The sequence below is a fragment of the Choristoneura fumiferana genome, chromosome 3, assembly GCF_025370935.1.
Source record: "Choristoneura fumiferana chromosome 3, NRCan_CFum_1, whole genome shotgun sequence".
NCBI lineage: Eukaryota > Metazoa > Arthropoda > Insecta > Lepidoptera > Tortricidae > Choristoneura > Choristoneura fumiferana.
Window position 1 is genome coordinate 6,344,415 of NC_133474.1, and position 20,574 is coordinate 6,364,988.

Sequence of the window (20,574 nt, forward strand, 5' to 3'; positions counted from 1 at the left end):
TCTTAACAAGTAAGACAACAAACAACAAACAAGACAAGAAAATAAGTCTTTGTTAGGAGTGACACAGGTTGTTAATTTTATGCGTATGTGAGTCTGTCTGTGTATCTTTCCGTCGCCCATCCGTCCGTCCGTCTGTCGATCCGTCCATCTGTCTGTCCGTCTGTGTTTCGAAGTGAACACTACATCATTAGTCCAGTGATGACATATGGATCCGAGACGTGGTGCTTTACTTAGGCCTTATAAATAGGCTCAGAGTTGCTCAGCGAGCTATGGAGAGAGCTATGCTTGGGTTTCTCTACGGGACCGAATCAGAAATGAGGAGATACGTAGAAGAACAAGGGTCACCGACATAGCCAAGCGAATCAGCTCGTTGAAGTGGCAATGGGCGGGCCATATAGCACGGAGAGCGGATGGCCGTTTGGGGCCGAAAAGTTCTCGAGTGGAGCCGCGCGGATCGGCAAGCGCAGCGTAGGACGTCCACCAACAAGATGGACGGATGACCTGGTTAAAGCCGCAGGTTCACGGTGGATGCAGGCCGCTGCCAGCCGAAGCAACTGGGGGGGAGGCCTATGTCCAACAGTGGACGTCCTACGACTGAGATGATGATGATGATGATGATGATGGTGAATAAAGTTGTACCAACTGTACTTTAGTCGAAAATTTTACTACGACCTTTAAAATTTATAAGTATTTTATTGATAATTAGAAGCAGAGTCTTGGGAAATAGCTCATGTTAGGAAATAGAGAGATTAGAAGAGGTATCGTTAGATTTGTCTCTGTTAGGCACTCCTAACACAGGTGTCACTACACAGGTTGTTAATTTTATGCGTATGTGAGTCTGCAGTCCTGGATTTATAAATAGGCCGTATAGGCCGCGGCCTAGGGGCGGCAGATTTGAAAAAAATATTATTTTAGAAAGTTACATAGGGCGGCGGATATGTGAGTCTGTCAGTGTACCTTTCCGTCGCCTCATTCGTCCGTCCGTCTGTTGATCTGTCCATCTGTCTGTCCGTCTGTCTGTCTGTCTGTCTGTGTTTCGAAGTGAACACTACATCATTGTTCTATTTTTTTAATGATTGCTTACCAACGCACACACCAAACCTTTTATCCTAAAAAGCTGAAATTTAAGATAAGGAAAATATGGGATTTATTATGTACCTACATAAAATTCTACTGGTTCGTAACTATTATTTAGTTTTTAGGGTTCCGTACCTAAAAAGTGCCAACGGAACCCTATTGCTGAGACTCCGCTGTCTTTCTGTCTGTCTGTCCGTCCGTCTGTCACAGGGCTCTATCTCTTGAGTCGTAATAGTTAGACACTTTAAATTTTTACAGGTTATGTATTACTGTGGCCGCTATAACAACAAATACTCAAACCAGAATAAAATAAATATTTAGGGCGGCTCCCATACAACAAACGTGATTGTTTAGCCGTTTTTTAATGATGTTAGTAACGGCAACAGGTAGACGCTTGAAATATTCACAGAATATTTAGCTGTATAATTACTTTAAAAATAAATAAATAAATTAAAAAAACAAATATTTAAGGAGGACGTCCATACAACAAACTTGTTTTTCTGGCCGTTTTTTTTTTGCTTATGTCTAATGTTGTATAGATAATGGTACGGAACACATCGTGCGCGAATCCGACTCGCACTTGGCCAGTTTATTTTTAATACCCAAGGTAGGTAGCATGGAATTCAATGTTATATATTTAATTTTACAACTCTATCTCCATATCACTAATCTCTGTAAATTGACATGCAGGCAGAAAGGAATAGCAAAAATCTAAATTCAATATCAGGATATTTTGAAAAAGATAAGTATTGTTCACAAACCGATCTTAATGACGATGATACGCTGTCCGTCCGTCTATTTCTATAGGATTACTTAAAACTGAAGCAAACTGAAGTGGCAGTGGCCGGCCATATCAGCCGAAGAACCGATAACTGCTAGGGTAAACGAGTAAAAGCCTAGCGTGGCGTGGGACGCCCTCAGACTAGGTGGAGTGATGATCTTCACTGGGTAGCTGACAGTAACTGGATGAGAGTGGCTGAGGATCGTGCTCAGTGGCGTGCAATTGGAGACGCCTATGTCCAGTAGTGGGCTAAGATAGGCCGATAATGATGATGATGATGACTTAAAATAAGACAATAATCCCACTCATATTATAAATGCGAAAGTTTGTTAGTCTGTTTGTTTATTTCTTTATTACCTTTTCACGTCTAAATCGTTGAACCGATTACGATGAAATTTGGGATACAGATAGTTTGAGTCCCGTAGAAAAACATAGGGTAGTTTTTTTTAATCACATAATTCCCGCGGAATAGCTATAAACGAATTCTACGCGGACAGAGTTGCGTGCAACAGTATGTACATTAGGGAATTTACCTACTGATAGTCTGATTTACGTCCTTATGCTGTAACTAAAAGGCATCGGTCACTTTATTCGTACACCTAGGTATCTTATTGTCTGTCTGCTAATACTATTTCTGTATTTATTAATGCACAATTCCTTTCAGATTCAATGCTAACTAACTGCATATAACTTTGCCTGGAATCATTATATTGCGAAAGTAGCTATGGTGCTGTCATGCAATATTCAAGGTGAAGAAAAGAAGAAACGTTTAATGTTGATATGCAAGAAATTTAGGAATATCCGACTGATTTATTTATTAACGCTGTGTTACAAAGTTTGTTCTAAATAAATATGAAATAAAGTCTTCGTAGGCATCTTTCTTTTAGCGTTCCGTGGTTGGAAATTTTAGTGGAGATTCTAAAAACAAGAATACCAACAGGTATGTAGTTTTTATTTGTTGAATGAAACTACAGTAATTTCAGATGATGAGATAATAGGGGTACATATATATAAAGTACTATAAAACCGTACAACTTTGACCTTTGAGATAACTTTGCCCAAGTTGTCATTTTTTTAAATATCTGAAATAAAACAAAATTGACTGATTTGTGACCACTTTGTGACATGCACATTTCTAAATAATTTTTGTACATTTTTTCCCTTTTGTCACGAATAAATCTTTTCTTTTCCCTTGATATTAGAATATTTCTTTATTCCTGACGGGAGTTACTTCTCCTTTTTAGGGTTCACCCAAAGGGTGCCAACGGGACCCTATTGCTGAGACTCTGCTGTCTGTCTGTCTGTCTGTCTATCTGTCCATCCGTCTGTCACAGGGCTTTATCTCTTGAGCTGTAATAGCTACCCGTGTGATGTCGGGTTAGAATTAGACCTCTCCATTTCTTCCGTGGATGTCGTAAGAGGCGACTGAGGACCGTAGGCCACAGGCTAGCAACCTGTCACTATTGTACCGTTTTTGTCAAACTTAAAACCTAAAATTGCTAAAAGTGGCTCCGAAGCTGTAACGTTTCGTGTGCTTTGCCTACCCCATTTAGGCATACATGTTTGTGTGTGCTAGACACTTGAAATGTTGACAGATTATGTAGGTATTACTGTGGCCTCCATAACAACAAATACTAATAATAAAGTAAGTAAAATTAAAAATAAATGGAGTTGTCATACAAGAAACGTGTTTTTTTCCAGCAGTTTTGGTTACTAGGCGTTGCTAAAACTTAGTAGTGAACTGTTTTAAAAACATTGTACGTACGGAACCAAAAAGCAAAAGGCAAAATAAATATCAACGGCAAAATTGGACGGTTTTATGGTACTAAAAAAATAGTCTTCTATTTATAACAGAAAACGAACGACCAATAATTGAAGGATTTTAATTTGTGTTTATGTATGTAGGTAAATTATTTAATGGTGTTACATGACTGTCATGCAGCTCGTGAATTTGCTGCTCTGTATGTATGTGTGTTCTGGTGTTCTAAGTGACGATTAAATATTCACAGAACAAAAACAACCAAAATATCTAAATATATATTAATGTTCATTTGTTAGGCCTTTACCATATGTAATTTGACTTTTTATGAAAGTGTAGTAGGGAGGATTTCTGCATGACACACACACATGTGTCGCACAAACACAGTTGTCTTGCACTTGTGTTTGCGGAGTGGCAAAGGAAAACGTTGAAGTTATTAATTTGACTCAATCAAATAAGTTTACACTTTATGACCTAGTCTCTATCACTTCGTGTTTGAACATATGTACAAAATTGATTATGATGAAAAATGATGATGATGGTGATAATTGTACAAAATTGATGATGACGAAAAATTATGATGATGGTGATGATAATGACGGTGATTTCGATGTGATGATGACGATGATGATGATGATGATGAATATGACGATGGTTGATAGTGATGCGATGGTGATCAATATGGAGGTTTATGATGATGGTGCTGCTGATGACAATAATGATGATGATGATGATCAATATGATGATGGTTATTAGTGATGCGATGGTGATGAATATGGAGGTTTATGATGATGGTGATGATGATGATGATAATAATGATGATGATGATAATGATGATGATGATAATGATGATGATGAATATGATGATGATTGATAGTGATGCGATGGTGATAAGCAAATTAAATAGTATTTTCAATGTACGTCATTCAATAGCCTAAATGACATCGCCTGTCACGTAACAAAATGACCGATTTCGCAATCAATTGCTTGTCTAATTAAACTAAATTATAATAAAAATCATAATACAAGTTATTTTCAAAAGTTGTAGAACTAAATTAGCTCAAGAAGAACAGTGGAAGCTATGGTTTAATTTTTTGCTCCTGTTTCAGAGCCCACCTTGTATACTGTAGTAAATAGGTTTTAGTCATCGATGAACATAAAAATACAGTCTAGATTGGAAATTAAAAAAAGGTAATGGCATACATTGACATCTATGTGCCGTAAGGTACATAGATGTCGATGATGGCATAGGATTGTCATTGTATATATGATGATGATGACGATGATGATGTAGATGATGTAGATAATTTAGGTGGTAATAATTATATTGATGATGGTGATGATGATGATGCAGATTTAAATGATGTAGATGATGAAAGTGATGTAAACGATGTTGATGATGAAGATGGTTGATTGTGATCATTATAACGTGTAAAAGTGCCCATTGCGGCCTTTTTACTGAATAAATGATTTAAATTTGTATTTTGAATGTATGATGATGTAGATGATGATCTAGATGATGATATATGACGTAGATGATGATAATGATATGATGATGGATATATAGTAATGATGATGATTATGATGATGATGATGATGCGGTGATAAATAAATAAATAAAATAATATGTATATAATGTAGATAATGATATAGATGATGATGACGATGATGATGTAGTGGATGTAGATAATTTAGGTGATAAAAATGATGTTGATGATAGTGATGTAAATGGCCCGCGTGCTTTTTTCAAAATTTTTAAGGAGCCCGTTACTGTCATATTACATATTTACTTACTGGTCAGTACGAGGTTACTTCCTGGATACTTAGCCTAGTCTCCGTGGTGCGTTACTTTCTGCGACGTTTTTGATGTTGTATTGGCAACATTTCGTACTATTTTTGAGAAAAATATTTTTCATATAAATTATCGTAACCGAGGAATCTATAAGGATACTTCTAGTTCTTAGAAACTTGAATTTTAGTTTGCAGATAGCTCTTATGGCACGAAGAGTAGAAAAATCATAAAATCGCCGGTTACGTTTAAGTTATGAAGAAATATAAATTTAATTTCATAGTATGTACCACACAAGTTTATATCTTAATCAACTTCGTGTCTTACTTCCTGGCGGTGACATATTGTCACATGGAATTCAAACTCACATCAAAAAAATGTACGAAGAATTTACGAATTTGTGCGCTAGTTTCAAAAAAATTACTACCCGTAATAACAGTACTACTAATCACTACTAATAATAGTCCTACCCGTAATAGTAGTACACCGGTAGTAATAAAGATACTTTCTGGCGGGCGCTATCTATTTTACTATGAAGCAGTCGAATTTTTTATGAGAAAAAAATCGGAATCCCAATCTGTCGGAATCCCAAATTCCCAATGGGCACCTTGTATAAACGCTTTAGAACCTGAATGTTCGTTTTTTTTTAACTATAGCGTACAATTGCGTACATTTTTTCTGATTTACAAGAAATTAGAAAAGTCGACTGCTTCATAGTGAAAAAGATAGCGCCCGCCAGAAAGTACTTCAAATTAGTAGTTTTTTTTTGTTTTTTTTATAGTCGGTTCCATTTTTTGTTAAAAAAATTTTTCATGTGCCTACATTTTTTGATGTCAGTGAATTCCATGCGACACCATGTCACCGCCAGGAAGTATGACACTCAACTTCGAAGCTGTGTCACCCTGGAGATTGCGTGGATCGATATTTACTTCAAATCTTATTAACTTATAATTGTCACTAGTAACGTGCTAGCACAAGTCTTTTCGCGATAGTTTTAATCTTCTTCTGCGTGAAACATTGTAGTAGAAAAATAGTAGAACGAGTAAAACGAGTTAGTGTTATGCTCTATGTCACAGGATGACTAAATATTGACTATCGATATCGAAAAAATGACTTTCTGCCAAGTTTCTTGCGGCGCATTCTTCTTGGCAATGATGGTCTTTCCGAAAGCGCTGGTAGTTTAAAAAAATGACGTGTAAAAGTGCCCATTGCGGCCTATTTACTGAATAAATCATTTGAATTTTTGAATTTTTTTTTTGAATTTGATAATAATATCACTCATGTTTAGACTTTGCTCATGTCTAGCTTTAGAGACAGTCTTGACTGAGCCGGCCGCGATAACTGTAGTAGGTAGTATGACGTTCTTTTGAGAGTGTCATTGCTACTGAACTGTCAGGTTGCCTTACAGAAGAAAAGGAAACTCGTGTAAAATGACAATCTCGCATACAGATACCCAGAATCAAGAACCAAAATCAGAAGAATTGTATAAGTTCATATATTGATATTTTTTTATTGTGAGCTTACTTTTTTTTAATTATGTGTAATTATTATTACAAATTATATATTTTTAAGCTTCTGGTACCTTGACTTTTGTATTTAGGACTATTGCATGGTAGGTGCACGCGGCTAGTAGCTAGTTTTATAAGATCTCCGCTTACAAATTGTATCTTTCGCGTCACTGCTTTTATTATAGTGGCATCATAATAATGTTTGATTTTGAGTTTGCATTATATTATAGACACTAAGTAAGTATAGAAGTTAGGTTGGTCAAAACTGTCATATTGGCTGTACATTAATTTTCATCTAATCTAGTGTCCCAAATTTCAAATTTGTCAATTTTCAAAATCACTCAATATGCTTGACTGAAATGTTTACATCGTAAAATCTTGGGCCATATTGTCCGAAATAAAGGTCGTTACTTATTATTGTAATAGCTGGTTCAGATTTTCGATCACGAACCCATCTGGACCCGGTCATTTGAAAGGCATGGGACCACAGCCAACATATCAAATATAGATGAGATGAGCAGAATTTTGGAGGTCTATCCCTAATACACTATAAGGATGTGCTAGCGGACAGGCCTCTACAGTTGCCAGATCCGGACAGTAATTCACATGGAGTGGGCTATGGCGTTAATAGGATGCCGCATACAGCATTACCGAGATATGGAGTGAGATAACGGACACCTACCATTCCAATTTTCCAATATCATATTAATTGTACTTTTAGTAGACGATGACATGCCGTTCACTAAATGGGCCGCTCAAACTATTGACCCCCGAAACAACGAGGTGTAGTACAATATAATGTTTCAAAAATATATTTCACATACTTTTATTCTGACCTAGAAAGACGTGTAATAATATGTGATATTTTTGATTGGTTCGATTGTATATCTATCTTGTCTTGAGTGGATAGAGATGAACGAAATAAATACTTGAATAATTGAGTGGTTTCGGTGTTATCAGGTTCCTTGACCCTTGATGCGTGGCTTTACTGGTACGTCCATGAGGCACATGTGCCATATGACCAGTGATGTAAATAATGGAGTTGTTCTTTCGAAAAAAATAATAAACTTTATTACATACATTATAATAATTATTTTTATTCTTGAACCACATTTAGATAAACAATGAAAATTGCTACGGGGATATTATATTACCTTATCATTACTATGGCGACGTGTCAAAAGAACGCTGCACATTGCTTCGGGACAGATAACTTGTTAATTTGTGGAACCTCCTATAAATTGACAACAATATTTTTTACTTTACTTCTGCGCTACGAACCGTGCCCCACAACTACGTCCATGTGAAATATCTATACAATAAGTTTACATACACGCCCGCTCTCTTTCTCTTCGATGTAAAACAATATTTTATTATGTATGTATAGTATATGTCACACAAGCTCGACTAGCTGTCACAAATACCTACTATATAACTATTATTAGGTATTGTGTGATATATGTATTATTTCATGTAGGAGGAGGGAGGTGGAGGAGGGCGTGTACTGCATGTTATTATATTATGTAGGAACGTATCACATAGATCTAACTGTGCCGCATGGTTGACAGCAGAGAAACCTAGGGCAAAATTAAATACTATAGGTTCTAGATACTGACTAACAGTCAAGCTCAAAAAAAAATAATTGCTAGTGGTACGGTTGGCTTGTTGATTGACTGGACAGCGGGCATATGTAACTTGTATCACAAAGTTTATACCTTTTTTTTGTTCTCAAAGTATTAGCTGAATCTAATGCCGACGTTGTTCACTAGCAGACCTGACCCCCTGATCCTGATAATTATTCTCAAACGCTGTCTAATGCGACGTACTGCATTTTACTTACCCCAAAGAAAAGATTGTATGGTAGAACTGCAACTGTCACAGGCGGAACGGCAGTGATGGGCCTGGTAATTGCAGCCTGCTCGCGTGCACAGACAGATGAGAGGAATAGAGCAACAAAATAATTAAAAGAAACTGGAATTAATCAAAATACCACGCACAGGACTTATCACGCTAACACACACGAGTAATATTTACCTCGACGTTTCGGCAACATTACAGTGGCCGTGGTCACGGGTAGACTGAAGTGTGGGGTGACAAATAAAAATGACCAAGTGCGGGTAGTTCGAAGGACTCGCGCTGCTAGGCAGACTTGACACCCCACACTTCAGTCTACTCGTGACCACGGCCACTGTAATGTTGCCGAAACGTCGAGGTAAATATTACTCGTGTCTAAAAATATATTGTTTCCAAAATAGTTACTTGATTTATAATGCATAATAATTGGCATGATAATTGGGATATGAATTTACTGTACCAGCGGGAAAATTACAAATTAATTATACCCACTGCCCGGTCAACCAGACTAGTTAGCCGTAGATACTACCTACAGGCAAAGAGCGATCAAAAAGTAGCAAAGTAAAGACATTCCCTTTTTACTCTTAGTATTTGAGGACATGTAAAACTATTTGAGCATTTCCAAATAAAGTTTGTACATTTGATTTGCGACTCCTATTTGTGATAAAAATTTGCAGGTATGTAGAGTGAACGATACTGAGTCTCTCAAAATGTCCCAATTGGTTTGTATGGAAATTTCCTTTTTTGTTACCAAAACTATGGATTTGCGGTAACAAAAAAGGAACTTTCCATACAAATTAATTGGGACATTTCGGGAGACTATGTTATTTAAACTCAGAGTGAACGATTCACTACCTGCAAATTTTTACCCAAATCGGAGTCGCAAATCAAATGTACAAACTTTTTTAGAAATGCTCATTTTAGCACTGTAGCTTGCTGTGACAAAGTACCATACTGTTCAGTTACCTATGAGCTTGACTGCTTCGAATTAGGTTTGATGCAACATCTGTCTCCGATGATGACGTGTCAGCTAAACTGAACGTGCCCGTAGTCTGCAAGTACGACGGATTATTTGCGGTAGTTCTAGTTCCTTCACAAGACCTTGAAGAAAGAACTGCGTTATTTTTCCGCCTTTGTACCTTTGCAAGAACTGAAGATGCTACTGCGAAAGGAACAAAGGCAAAAAAATAAACGCAGTTTTTCCTTCAAGTCTTGTAAAGGAACTAATCCAAAAAAACGCAATAGTTCCATCGCACGAACATCCAAAGGAAACACTGCCAATAATCCAGTACACACGACTACAAGCCTGCTGGATCGGAAAAAAATCCTAGCAGATAATACTTACAATAGGTAGTTATATGATACGAATCGACAACTGTTTTCGACTCGAAGGTAACAAAGGGAGTGTAGATGATTTTGGAACTGCTCGTAGTCTTCTGCTGATTGTGCCAAATCATCGGTTATGATATCCTAACAAAATCAATTTATAGAGATAAGTAGGTACAAAATTAGCACGGGATAATTTTTTACCGCAATTTGATCGGCGCAAGTTATCGGCGAGTGGGTGAACTTTTGCTGTTATGTAAGTATTTCGTAAGTATTTATTTATACTTATAAAGGCAAAACATGGCCTAAAAATGCATGAGATTTGGCAAACGTATTCCTTGAGGATCGCAGAGGTGCAAGAAGTTTTTTTTTTAATTCGAATACCTACACTACAGAGTAGTTTTTTTCTTCAACGGGAGCAAAGCCGCGGGATTAAGCTAGTAATTATATATACGAACTGAGAAATCCAGATGCAGAAGCCTAGATAAACTCTTCGTCAACTCTTTTCATGGTTAGCAACTTATTAATAATTGATATTAGCAGCTTATGATTACTAATTCTCTACCAAAAGTCTTACCACAGAAATTGAGTGATGATGATGATGATAATTAGGATAGTAAACTCTGTATGGATTTTATTACCTCTTTTGATAGAAAGAGCTTACACGAACCACTGTTCATAAAATATTAGGTATGTCTAAAGGCACTGTTACACATGCTCGTTACTGGACTGAAGCAAACGCGTTCACACTTGCTTATTACCTTTCCCCCTTCCACCCCGTCTCGAGCTTGCCACTAATAAGCATGCTCGATAGTAGCATGTCCTGTTCACACATGCTACTATTAGCATTTGCTCAATAGTAGCATGCTTTCTTGCTACTAAAGATCATGTGTAACAGTGTCTTAAGGGACTTTGGCCTTACGGATGCCCTTGATAAACTTGATTGCCTGTGCATTCCTGTGCGTGTCGTACAAGGTGACTAGAGCCCTGGTGGCAGCGCTCTCTATTGCCAACTACGAATTCCAAACTCCAGCTCTGCGGCATGGAAGGTAAGGACAAACCTCCGCACTATTTTCCCAAGAAACTCGTGCTACTGATTTTCAACCGACGACCATGACCACTTTAGCATGGTAGTAACTACGAAAAGTAACTATAAATATAACCTGAATAATAGCAAGACCATCAACCAAGACTAGAAACCGTGGTCAGAATCTCGGTAATTTCTCAATTTATCGTACACATATTATGAACACTTGAAAGGCGTTTGGCTCGTATCATAATATGCGAACAGTTATCCAAGACCCTGCTTCTAATTATCAATAAAATACTTATAGATTTTATAGGTCGTAGTAAAATTTTCGAGTAAAGTACAGTTGGTACAAAATTTCGTGACTCGATAAAAAAATGTGAATATTACTCGAAGGAGTACCCCGATCGGTTAGCTAAGTATCGCAATAGACTTTCGCTAGCTGGCGCTGTCTATTTGAGTGTGTGCGTGAGCTCCTAGTGTCCGTATACGGCCGCAATTGACGTTCAAAGTAAAGCACCTCGTTTGCGGCTTTGGCGGAATATTTCATTTCGAGTGTGGGGTCAAAAAATCGGTTACGCTTAGATACTCCCGCCACTAGTTTTTGGTGAAATAATTCTTCATAATTTACGAAAAAAACCTGAAAAAAGGAACTATTGATAACAGCGCCATCTAACGGGACATTGCTCATGAGCTAACCAGGAGCATACCCCTTAAGTCTACTCCTAGACACGAGTACTATCAGCTGTAAAAATATTGGTACCTAATTTGTTAGCATCTTTTGTATGATACTATCTATCTGCCCACTTCACATCCTTATAACAAGCTGGGACTTTACTTGACACTTTGCCTATCCAGAGTAGTCTAAAGAAATTGAATTGATCCGTCCTAGCCTACATAAGGCTCATAAACTCTTTACTTTTCGTTCAAACTAGCTAGGAAACTCAATTACCTCGCATTTTCAGCTACTCTCCTGTAATTTGCTTAGCTACGCTACTTTCACTCCCCTGTCACAATACACATAAGTAGTATAGCGGAGTTTTGAAATTTAAGTTTACTCAGCATTCTAACGATTTAATAATCTTGTCAATTTAGCTCATAAAACATGTTGGGTTAATTTCGAAAGAAAATTAATGCTAAATAACTCAAATAATCCTGCTGAAAGCGCTTTCTATCGTCGAATGTTTTTTTAATTTACTACCTTGTCGCTGTCACTTCGTCTTTGAACTTGTCTATTTAATTGCCAGAAGGCGTAGGCATACAGTGACATGGTACAAAACAAAAAACAACAGAAAATAACAAAAACATGACGCAGATTTGTGTCGCCGGGAGACGACGTGTCAAAATGTAAAGAGCAAAATAGTAAAGTAATAAATGGTTGTGATTCATATATTGAAATGGTACCTTCAAAGTCTTGCTCGGTATAATCATGGTGGGTGTGCTTCCTGGCCGCTGGGTCTTTTGGTGCTTCATCTTCGTCAGTTCTGGTCTCCATATTCCAAGGTCTGCAACAAATATATGAGTTTTAAGGCTTTCGTAGTCAAAATGTATCTTATAGTTTCACTATGTCTATCTGTTTGTTTGTTCGTGGCTTAGTGGAAAGACTTTTAGTGGCAGAAAACTTATTTATTTGTAGTAAAAACAGTATGGACTTGAGTGTAGGTAGGTAAGGTACATTACTATCACGCCCGTAAATGTATGTTCAACTGGTAGCGTCTTGTTAAACCTATTGACGGAATCAGTGATAATATTCGTGTTGGTATGCTCTTAAAAATTGTTTTTTAAGTACATATTTATCCCACTCATCACCCCAATCCTCTAGCTTCAGGATTGCTTTAAAAATGCCAGTGTGGTTAAAAGATTAAAACGTAATCAAATTATTTAAGTAATGCAAGAGGCACTGGTCACTAATTTTTCATACCGCCATTCTTCATACACCTCATCTGATTATAGTTTGCCGACTGATTGCAGATTTAAAATTAAAAAAAGTATTTATAACCTAACCTTTTATATTAGGTAATAAATAATTTGTATCATCATTATTACCTTCTACTACATTCCAAGTCCTAGCTGGAACTTAATCTAGGTTGCCAAGACTTTGATTAAACAATCCTGACCTCTTACTAAGCAGGTTAATGTACGTTTAAGTTGATAACCCTTGCAAACAGTGTATGTTTTCCACTTTCATTGCTTGGATTTAAGTATTCTTGACACGTAACTTGAAGAATATAGAAATCAACAACACCTACTTGCTCTGTAAAGCATGTTATATATGTAGAGAACGTGAGACGCGAATAGAGCAAGTATCATAATACAAGTGGCTGTTTATAAGAATTATTGTAAGTTTTTGCTTGGATTAAGAAAGGTCAGTGACCTTTATGTGTGTCTGTTAGTGTTGTCTATTGTCCTAACGGCCTAGGCCGGGATTGTACTGAGTTGGGACTATTTGTGTCTTGTTTATGAAGTCGAACATACAAACTGAGACATGGATGCGCACAAAAACCAGAAAAAGAGACCAGCGCTGGGAATCGAACCCAGGTCCTCAGCAATCCGTGCTGCGTCCTATAACCCCTACACCACCGCTGGACAGGAATCTAGACACGAATTTCTCCTATGCATACATATCTCAGGTTGCTTTTTATCTACTACGCTACTTAAGCAGCAGCACTAGCGACATCTATGTTCCGCTCTCATCGAGAGACGTCACATTCTTTCGGAACTAACCGATATGGCTTCACGGGATGCCCGTAAAAGTAACAAATTTGGAGTTGAAATTAAAAATACAAAAAGACCTCAAAAAACCATAAAATCATAATTGTTTATGAAGGTTTTATTATCTGTTTCTTTTTTGATCCGTAGTGCTAAGGCGAAGGCTAGATGTGCAATAAATACTGCGATCCATCAATATGATGCATACCTACAGATGGTTTTCAATTTTACATTTCTTACCGCCACCTCTTCCTTTTCACGTAAAGTGATGGGGTTTTTTTCTCTCGTCTAAACCCATAGTGTAGGGCGTACGGTATCGTCGGGTAAGTCTTTCGAAAACGTTTTTGCTCAGACCATTTTTTACAATACAATACAAAGACTCTTTATTGTACACCAGAAATAGTAAGCGATATAGAAAACGGATACACAGAGAAAAAAATTACAAGGTAAGCAATAGGCGGCCTTATCGATTAAGAGCGATCTCTTCCAGGCAACCTTTTTTACAGAAAGAAGGAAGGACTAGTTTACAACAGGTGGTGCATCAAAAGTAGATCAGAAAATTAAAACGTTACAGAAATACATCTATTTATCTATTTATTTATCTATTTTTACTGTTTTCTTTCTTATTTTTTTTCGTGTAATGTTTCAAGGAAATGTTTTATTTGTTTCTTTAATTTTTTCTTAGTGTTAGGCTGAGTTTTCACTTAGAAGTTTCGAAAAAGCGACATTTAAGAAAAAATACATGGAAAAAGGAATCCTTACTTTTTACCAAAATGTTAGCAATGAAATAAAATTATTAATCTTATAACCGTTACACTTTGTACCGGTATGGTATGAACCGGTCTGTAATAAAACCGGAAACTCGACCGTCATAATCCGGGATTTACGGGATTCCCGTATTTTGTACCTTCCTTACATTTTGTATTTGTGCCGAACACAACGAAATACAAAATTTCTGTCACAAAAAGTGAGATAGGAGTTAAGTGCATGCTTGCGCGTGGAAAATAACCTTATTTTCAGAAGTACAATCTTATTTTGATCCATATCTTCTTCTTTACATAGTACAAAATAAAATCGCTTCCCGTCGTCTGTCGGATTTTAATGCAATTTTCATTATTACTCGTACATATTATTTTACGAAAGGTTTTTTTTTAAATTAGCCTGTATTGTGTCCCATTGCTGAGCAAAGGCCTCCACTTTCTCCTTCCACTCGTCACTGGCTTCTGAAAATATGGCCAGTCCGCTCCAAATCGTCACTCTTTATACGTTTGTTTCATCATCCCAGCCTATATACGTCCCACTGCTGGGCACAGGCCTCCTCTCAGAACAAGAGGGCTTGGGCCATAGTTCCCACGGTTCTATATATTTTATGGCAAACGTTGGTATGGCAAGTGAAATTCGGGCAAGTAAAGGTAAACTGAACGTCAAATGGACCTCACAATACTAACGCCATCTATCGATATTTCGCCTCTCCTCCGAACCACACTGTGTCCGAACCTACATTGCATGTGCTGCCTGGTAGCGATTAGTCGTGGCAAGTCTGGTACCTACTCGTACTTGGGATAACTAGCCACTTGAACGTCGTCGCTAATTTTATCGCATCTTGGATCTTAATTCTTTGGCACCGGCATAGTAACACGGAAACGCTATTTCCTTTTAGGGTTGCCATTCATCAGAATTTCCGGGAAACGCCACGTAGATTATCAAAGTTGACCAGGACGCAGAATACGGTAATTGATAACTACTGAATTTGCCAAGTCTTGATTATTATGAAAATATAAATATCTATACAGACAGTGTTTAGTGATGAGAAAACTTAAATCGGTTGAAAATTGGATTAATAATGATTTTTTGAAAAATCTATATTATACCTGTCTCTTTCTCAAACGCTTTTCAAGTCACATGCAAGTACCTATGTCTGTCTCTATCTAATCTTGACTGTCAAACCTTTATAACTTTGTTATTAGTAAAGGTAGCTTAAAAATTGTTTCTCTATACGACAATAGGCATTGTGAAGTTTTCATTTATAATTATAAAACATATAACCACCGTAAAACAATATTAGGATCCGATAAAGCAATTTTCTGTATTTATACTAATGGAATTTGTATACATGCAACACTACCATTATTTATTTATTTATTCAAAACAATACAGTAATAGGCTTACAGTATGAAAAACCAAAACGCCTATTACGTTACATGCTTCATATAAATCAACATGGAACACAAATTGACAACTGTCTAGTCTAGTATGACAGCAGCAGGGCTACTACGAAACTCGAAGTTCGTATCGTACCGTCCCTCTCGCTCTCGTATTAAATAGTATAAGTGTCAGAGGGACCGCACGACACGAACTTCGAATTTCGTAGTGCTCTCTCTTCTTCCTTCCGTCGCAATGGCCGCGTACGACATCTTATTGATCTCGCTCTTTTGTTTAATATTAATCGATATCTTCTCTTGTAATTGCTGATGTGCTTTCCAAAATTGCGGAATATTTCAAATAGGAAAATTTCGGAAACTTCTCACAATTCTGTATGGGGATTGAAACTTTCCCAGTTTGAGTCTAACATCTGGTAGCGTGGTGTACGGTTGTATAGATTGAAGATGAGCTCTGATTGAGTTTGAAATGCGTCAGTGTAGTGTGGTGGTGGTGATAGATGGGTTTGTGTGTGTTTTTACAGTGTTTATTCGTAGTTGGAGGAACTGCATAAACACACACAAATCACACAAACCCAACTATGATCACTACCACACTACACTGACACGTTTCGAACTCAATCAGAGTTCATCCTCAGAGCAACACAACCGTTCACCATGCTACCAAATTTTAAACCAAAGAACCAAAACAATATTTTTGAGTACTTGGGGGTTTACAACGACAAAGTAAAATAATTGTTTTGGTTTTCAATAAATGCACCTTAGATCCCTGAGTTTATTGTAATCCTAAAAAATCTAAAAATCCTGATTTAAAGTAGTAACCCTGCGTGCATTCACCTGGTGATTGTGTCATAAAAGCAGCGATCAAACTGATCAGTAGTTTCCGCGCCTGCGCAAATAATGAACACACGATTGACCCACGTGCATTGTTGCAATTGTTCGAAGGTCGATGCGGAATGCTTAATACTACTTATTGTTTGTGTCTTGTGTTGTGAATAAACGTATTTCCTTTTTTTAGGGTTCCGTACCTAAAAAGGAAAAACGGAGCCCTTGTAGGATCACTTTGGTGTCCGTCTGTCTGTCCCTCTGTCTCGAGGTATCAAGTTGAAATTAACACCTAATACTTATGCCAGCTGTAAAAAATAAAGCTTCTACATTAATGCAATTAAAAAAAAAAGATACGGCCATTTGAGCCTTATTTTTCATACATTACGCAGTGGAATCAAAACCTATAGGGTTCTTCTCGGAGACCTTGAATCATGAAATTTGACAAGACGGTAGCTCTCACAGCACAAGTAAAGGAATAAATCTGAAAATCGCTAATTTGTTGCTCCACCAAAAAAAAATTATTTTTATTACAAACTTATTTCATTCGAAAGCTATGGTTTATTTCGACACTATCTGCGTAGATCAAGGTGGCGTATAGCGTGGACTACAGTGCAGAAGCCCCGAGTTCGAATCCTAGAATAGTACCTAATATTTATTTTGTTTTCAAACGAACATTTATTTTTCTTTTTCCATTGTGTTAAATATTTTATATTTTAGAGGGAATAAACAATCGGATAAAACGGGAAAAAGCCTCGAGACTCCATCAGCGATCTATTTACATACAAATTTGTACGGAACCCTCGGTGCGCGAGTCCCACTCGCGCTTGACCAGTTTTTCTTTCTTCTGAATGACGTTTTTATAAGACGGTGTTGTGGACCGTGGGATCTTATAAAGCCGTATTGTTCTGAGTAGATGAAACATTAGCGGAGAAAAAATGACTAATTATTACCCATCGATCATGTATTATTTTCTTATGCAGGTGCTGAGTAGCTTAGAGAACCTGGCTATGGAACTTGAAATCCCGGATTCGATGCCCGGTATTTGTATAAAAATTATGAATCTTTGTGCACGAGACTGGGACGATAAATATTTATTTAAGTGTGTATTTATCTATATCTTCTTATAAGTATATTTATCGGGTGTGCAATACCCATAACACAAAAGTTTTGCGTAGTAGTAGTAGGACCAGGTCATAATTATGGTCATTTAATGTAAATTATTTATGTACGTACGATGAATAATACGGTATTACTATATACAGTCGAACAAATTGAATCATGATCCAGGGTGGAACCTTTTAATAATCAATATCACTATGACAATACTACCTACATATACCTGGGTACTGGCAATAAAATAAAAAATAATTGTAATTTAGAAATTCCCCGTGTGGTGTCGGGTTAGAATTACACCTCTCCATTTCTTCCGTGGATGTCGTAAGAGGCGACAAAGGATATAGGTACCGTAGGCGACAGGCAGCAACCTGTCACTATTGTACCTTTTTTTGTCAATCTTTAAACTTAAAATTGCTAAAAGTGGCTCCGAAGCGGTAACGTTTCGTGTGCTCTGCCCCCATTTGGGAATACAGGCGTGATGTTTGTGTGTGTGTGTAATTTAGAAGCATTCCATTTTATTGAAAAAGTTAAAACTGGCCAGTCCCAGAAGTCACATCTTAAACCCATAAATGGGTAACACGTAACAGAGGTGCTTTGTACCGTACACAAGCACTGGCTAAAATGGCCCTTCTGGCTACAAGCTTTAAACAAGGTCCGTTTGGGAATCCTTTGTTTTATTTAGAAACAAAATGTTTATTCGTCTCTTTGGAATTTTGCCTTTTTTTTAATACTATTTTTGATTTCGTAGGTGATCGTGCGTAAATTATATACAGCTTTCTAACACTAATAGTATGTAAGCTAAGCCACGGACGGACGGACGGACAGACAGACATGGCGAAACTGGGGTTTTCAAAAAAAAAGTTTACCCTTTCTTTTCTTTTAATTTTTGGAAAAATATGGTTTTTCCTACTCAGAATCAAGAGCACATTCGATTCCGATAGTTTTAAAAAATGTCCCCAAAAAAAAATTCAGTTTTGCGACTTTTTTCATATACCTAGTCTCACTCTGGGTACTCACTATGGGCGTGACAAAACTGACTCATACTCGTAAAATGTTGTACGACAAAAATGGCGACATTTTTTTAAATGATCGGAATCGATTGTGCTCTTGATTTTGAGTAGGAAAAACTATATTTTTCTCGCTATGGGCGTGACAAAACTGACTCATAAAATTTTGTATGACAAAAATGGGGACTTTTGTTAAACTATCGGAATCGATTGTGCTCTTGATTTTGAGTAGGAAAAACCATATTTTTCCAAAAAAAGAAAGGTACACTTTTTTGAAAACGCCCAACTACAAGGATCCCGTTTTTCCATTTTGGCTAAGAACCCTAAAAAGGGACACAGACAATAAAATATGGAACCTTACATTTTATGAATTTAGCATCGTACTCGATTCAAGCTGTTCATACCAAGCTGTTTGTTTACTTTGAACATTTACAAATCCCAACGTAATTATCACTAAGTGATCCATTTGTGATGTATCAAATAACGTATCAGAGTTTTCATACGCTACGCTTTTGTCAATTTGGTTCGTTATAAATATTCAATTTCACATCTCCCCGTTATCCCAAACACAGAACATTCTGTACCAGGGATGGCAAACCAATGGTACGTAAACGTAAGGCAGTGGTAGCATGTGATAAAATAACAAAATATTAGCTAACTACTGGTAGGTCAGTGAGCTGTGTATGTACCTATAACCTCGTGAGTTTTTGACATTTTGAAAAATTTTGCTAGAACTGAATCGAAGAGAAAATTCCATATAATTATCGATCTGGTCACTAAATAATATTTAGTGATATGAGAATCTGTTGAGAAAAACGATCTACAGAGAAGAACAGCCCGACACACGCTGGACATATAAAAGCGTTTTTGTTCAAGCTGAGATGGAAAAGCTTCGCTCGCGCTTCACGCTCGCTCGGTCAAGTTACTACACTAATTTTCACCCCTGAAAACCCTCACATAGCAAATGTCATCGAAATCGTTAGAGCCGTTCTCAAGGTCCCGAAATAAATAAATATACAAGAATCGCTTGTTTAAAGATGAAATATGTTAACAATGCAATTTAATAAAGCTTGTAATGACTCTACCACAGCCCATATTATTTAATGGCTCGCTATAGCCGCCATTTTTTTTCATAAAATGTTTCATAATACCAATAAAGGTTCGCCATCCCTGCCTTGTATCATCCCGCAATGCTGCGGATGGAGCGCTCAATTGCGTTAAATATTTGACATCCATCAAATTAAAATATAAGGGCGCTTTGGCTTGTGAGATTGAAAAAGGATTTATATCACTTTTAATTTAGAAATACCTACTTAAAATGTATTGCAAGGAACTAGCTTGTGCCTTCGGTTTTGACTTCAAAGAACTTACCTCAAATCTGGCCCTAAAATGTATGCAGTAATAGGTAATTTTGTATGTACCTAGAGTGGGTCAAATTTTGTGCCGCTGAGTTTATTATAGTTATTAACTCACCGGTAACGACGTATATGACTGAAAATCACTAAAGGTTTGAAACATAATAAAAATTCTATGTATGTATCTGTAGCAATAGTGAAATGATTGTAGTCTCTGCCTACCCCGGTTGGGGAAGAGGCGTGATTTTATGTATGTTTGTATGTATAGAGAGCATAAAC

General features: G+C 37.0%; 1 protein-coding gene across 7 annotated transcripts in view; it reads right to left on the bottom strand.

Annotated features, from left to right (window-relative positions):
- Positions 1-20,574, bottom strand: part of Ndae1 (Na[+]-driven anion exchanger 1) — a 93,793-nt gene that overhangs the window by 43,132 nt on the left and 30,087 nt on the right. For all 7 annotated transcript variants that reach the window (XR_012451233.1, XM_074085310.1, XM_074085313.1 and 4 more), the window contains exon 2: positions 12,526-12,626. Coding sequence is in view for 6 of the 7 variants with exons in the window: in XM_074085310.1 (XP_073941411.1) it covers positions 12,526-12,616 (91 nt within the window). In the remaining variant the exon portion in view is untranslated. The remainder of the gene's footprint in view (positions 1-12,525; positions 12,627-20,574) is intronic.